Raw genomic sequence first — 4,708 nt, forward strand, 5'->3', positions numbered from 1 at the left:
TTTGGACTCCGTCTGCGTCCTAATGTAGCCTGGAATTGTGCTCTGCGGGACAGAAAGAAAGATAGAGAGAGGAAGAGGGAGAGAGAGAGAGGAAAAGAAAAGAAAAAAAGGCTGTATGCTTAGCTTACCGTGACAGTGTGTCTCCAATGCCCTGGTGCAGCAAGAGGAAACAAATAAATTAATAAGTTGCACACCAGGCTACACGGAGATGGCTATCAGCCACACTCAGAGCTACAAGGTGGCCACTGACAAGGTGCTGAGACAGTCAAGAATGAATGCACTTTATGTGGCGCATCCTCGATAACCAATTAACTGCTTGCTTTTTTAAAGTGCAAGAATATAGCCAGCAATCCACAAAAAACTTGGGGGGAGAGTGTATGTAGGTGTGTGTGTGTGGGGGGGGGGGGTGGAGGTAGTGGTGGAATGGAACATTTCCAGTCGTGTGTAAATCAAGATCACAGATAATAACAAAAATGGACTCTGCCTAGTTGAAAATTGAATAGGTTTCTGGTTGAGTAGGCATGGCACACAGAGCGATAGAATTCAATCAAAACTCTATCTATTTTTACACAGTTAAATCCCCACTTTAGTGCTGTCACTTAATGCTGCTTTGTTCTATAGCTAACATTTACTCTATAGGTAGGTAAAATATAATAATAAAATATGTTGTCATATTTTACAGCCATAGGACTCCCACAAGCCCTCTATAACAACTGCCATAAGCATCCGTATACCATTAAACCCAGTATACTGCTGCTATGAAGGATTATTAGTTGTAGACATTCATGTTAAGAGGCAAATGTCAAGTTTTCTGTTGGATTTGACAATTTGAGAGTGTTTGTGTAGCTGCTATTTCGAATTTATAAAAACTTCATTCCCTAATTTGTATGTCACTTTGGTGCATTGTTCCTGTTCTTCTGGGAAATCAAAAATTCCTCAGGCTAAATTTGTTCTTGTGTAGAACACTGACAGTTCAGCATTAATCTTGAGCTTCAGTTCTCACAACAATGTTAGTGTGGCAGCAATAAACCACAAATTCCTTCCTAAAAGCCAAAATGTCTTCTGACTTAGGAGAGTCCAAACAAATAGCTTCACAATATGAAAATATTAACATCGCAATTGTTCCCAGGTTTGAGAAACTGCCAAGGGATTTTTTACTGCATGTGTGTGGGAATGTGTATGCCTGGGTGTGTGTGTCTGCATGTGTGGGGGAGGGGGTGCATTTTTATGTGTATGCGTGCGTGCCTGCCTGTGTGCGTGCCTGCCTGCGTGCGTGCGTGTGTGTGCGTGTGTGTGTATGTGTGTGTGTGTGTGTGTATTTCTGGATATCTGTGCTCATGTATGGGGGTACAGTGGTAGGGGGTGCATTTCTGTGTGTGTGTATGTGTGTGAGAGTGTGCATTTCTGGATGTTTGTGTTCTTGTAACGGCGGGGGCAAGTGTGTGTGTGTGTGTGTGTGTGTGGGGGGGGGTTATGGGGGTTGGGGTCACATTTGTGTGTGTGTGTGTGTGTGTGTATCTGTGTGTCTGTGTTACCCCAGGACTGCGGCAGACGCAGACAGATAAAGGCACAGTGTTCTGCTTGAGTGCTCTGCTCTGTGCTTGCACATCTGCCCTGGGGGCTCATGGTTTCTCATTAAATGTAGACAAAGAGGACGTGTTTTCCAGCAGCTGATGGGTGTCAGACAGAGAGACATGCGAGCCCAGACACATTCAATCCATCCAGGGCCTTGAGTGTGAGGCCAGCATGACCCCAGACGCAAACGCACAGATGAAATACCTCACCAGGCGCCTGGCGGCACATCAGAAAGGGAGCTGTATAATGAGTCATAAACACATCCTGTACTCCAGGACGCACAACTATTATAGAGACCCTATAGAATGGTCTCTCGCTCTCTCTCTTTCTCTCTGTATTTCTTTCATTCTCTGTATCTCTCTCATTCTCTCTCTCTCTCTCGGTCTGTCTCTATGCCACTCTTTATCACACACAAACACCCACTCACACATGTACATCTGCAAGCACACACACACACACACGTGCATGCACTCACACACACACACACACACACACACACACACACACACACAGACACACACACACACAGAGACACACACACACACACACACACACACACACACACAAACACCAGCACCTTCCTTTTAACTGCTAAAAATCTAATTAGTCACCTGGGTGCAGGTCTCACATTTCTGAGAGGGTGTGATCGTGGTGCCATTCGCGGTGTCTTTGTACAAAGCAGCGGGGTCTCTTGTTTTGCTGCTGAATCTCCCCTGTCCCTTTTGGCAGTGCTTTCAGTGTCATCCAAGACATGAGAGAAATCATTATGCATTGTTTGTGGTCTTGAAACTGTCAGAAGACAGCGGGCCTGGAGACTTGGGGAGTTAAACATAGATTTGCACAGTTGGGATTAGTGCCCGGTCGGCGTATGCTTGTCTGACGATTAAATATGTTTCCTTGTTATTTCCCTGCCTGATAAGCATGCATGGACAAGAAACGACCTTAATCTTTCTATTTTTCTTCCACAGTCCACACACACACACACACACACACTCCTGTATGGAGCCATTGTCAGCGACAGACTTAGTTCCAAATGGAGTGAGTTTTGCTCCAGGCTGTAATCATTGCAATATCCCTGGGGTCTTTGAGAACTTCAGGATTTGTGATTTCTCTGTCCATGGTCTTTGACTACATCAGGATTTGTGATTTCCAACTCCATGGTCTTTGAGTACATCAGGATTTGTGATTTCCTGCTCCTTGGTTTTTGAGTACATCAGGATTTGTGAGTTTTTTTCCCTCCATTCTGCGGTCTTTTGGTACATCAGGATTTGCAATATTTCAGTCTCACTTAAAAGACGGGAGACATTAAGATATTCTGACAGACAGCCTTGAACGTCTTGTCTTTCAGACTCCCTCATCTGCTATTACTTGATATAGGAATCTCTAGGAACGAACTTCAATGTTTGAGTTCCAGTTATTCCGATTTTAACATAATAGTATGCATTTATGCAAACAATGCCTTCCACGGCACACCTACCCCCACTCTGAAGTAGGCACAATGCAGTATTTGGGGGGAAAGCCTAAAAATGCTCATCCCATATTTACCCAGCTTTACTAATAATGCAGGATATTCAATGTTTCAGGGCAAAGGGGGCCTGTCCTAGATCTCTGCGTAAAACACTGTATGCTGAAATGTACAGGTGTCAACATTGTTTTAAATGCAAGTAAGAGGCAAAGAAAAGTTACCAACTACACCATATATTGTGGAAAGAAGTGGAAAGTTCACTTGAACTTGACCATGTTGATGAATTCTGTCACTGTAAGTGTACAAGAAGTGGCAGCCTTTCCCCAAGATGATACCACTTCACTGTGTCTGTTTCAGTGTAAATAATAGTCATAGTTTGCCCAGTTTGACTTTTCTGCTGTCTTAGTACTTCCAGTCTTGTCCATAAAGGGGCCTGTCCGAAATCCCTGAGAAGTATATACTGAGATGTACAGTGCTCGGGAAAATGCTAAGGGATTGAAAAGGCAAAGGAAACTCTTTTACCAGTCACATCATATGTTATACTGCTGCCAGACGTTCCCTTGAATTTAATTAAATGTGTTGATGTGTTGACCATGTTGATGAACCCTGTCACTGTAAATAGAATAAGCTGACACAATATCACTTTGTTTCAGTGTCAATAATAGTTTGTCAAATGTAGCTGTTTATATTTCTGCTGTCTTGTACTTTCAGTTTTTTGATGTCAAGGGCTGCTTTTACATGGTGAAGTTCCCAGAATTCTGGGTGTCCTTGATTATGGGTGGCCATGAGAGGATTCATGGTCTGTGTAGCTTGGTATTTAATGTAAATATAAGCTACGATTGTGGATGGTGGAATTCCTCTGGCAAGATCAAGGTTTCAGCAAATGTGCCATTTTCAACAGCGATGTTCCACTCCTCATAATGTTCCCACGGTCAAGAAAATTAGATGTCCGTGCCATTCTGGCTGTTGCTATAGCGATTGCTAGCCCTAAATGTTCTGATGATTTTTCAGGCCTTGAACTGGTGTATTTACAAATACAAAATGTGCATGTCAACAACTCATGCGCTTGCATTTGTAACTTTGGGATGAGAGTAGCTGAGCTGTTCCCTTTGATGTATAATTGGTTTCTTGGTCTTCAAAAAAGTCCCATTGCCGCTGTAATTGGCGTATGGACAATCTGTCACAAAAATGCTCACTTCTACTTAACTGAATTGTCCTTTAGTGCTATGTAATTATTATTTGAATACTTGCTCAGAACAATGTAGGCCTGTTACAGTGTCCTGGAAAGTGTTGATCAAAAATCTATATATATATATATATATATATATATATATATATATATATATATATATATATATATATATATATATATATATATATATATATATATATATATATATATATATATATATATAATTTTGTATTTATTTATTTATTTATTTATTTATTTATTTTTGGACAAAATCTATATCACCTCACTGTGCTAACGTGGTCATAGTAAATAAAATCAGTCTATGGGAAGTAGATGCACAAACACTGGTAAACACAGGCTGACACTAATACAAATAACCAACACAGGCACACATTGTCACACACACACACACACACACATTGTCTCACACACACACACACACACACACACACACACACACACACACACACACACAC

The 4,708-nt window shown here is 41.7% G+C and overlaps 1 protein-coding gene across 1 annotated transcript in view; it reads left to right on the forward strand.

Moving 5' to 3' along the window:
• The first annotated feature begins 208 nt into the window (after positions 1-208).
• pcdh1a (protocadherin 1a) overlaps positions 209-4,708 on the forward strand; it is a 110,268-nt gene continuing 105,768 nt past the window's right edge. The window contains exon 1 of the mRNA XM_076274967.1: positions 209-253. Within this exon, the coding sequence (XP_076131082.1) occupies positions 209-253 (45 nt within the window). The remainder of the gene's footprint in view (positions 254-4,708) is intronic.

This window comes from Alosa pseudoharengus, unplaced genomic scaffold (assembly GCF_046254945.1).
Source record: "Alosa pseudoharengus isolate Yale_2024_CS ecotype anadromous, Long Island Sound unplaced genomic scaffold, YU_APseudo_1.1 YU_APseudo_1.1_scf_8, whole genome shotgun sequence".
Taxonomy (NCBI): Eukaryota; Metazoa; Chordata; class Actinopteri; order Clupeiformes; family Clupeidae; genus Alosa; species Alosa pseudoharengus.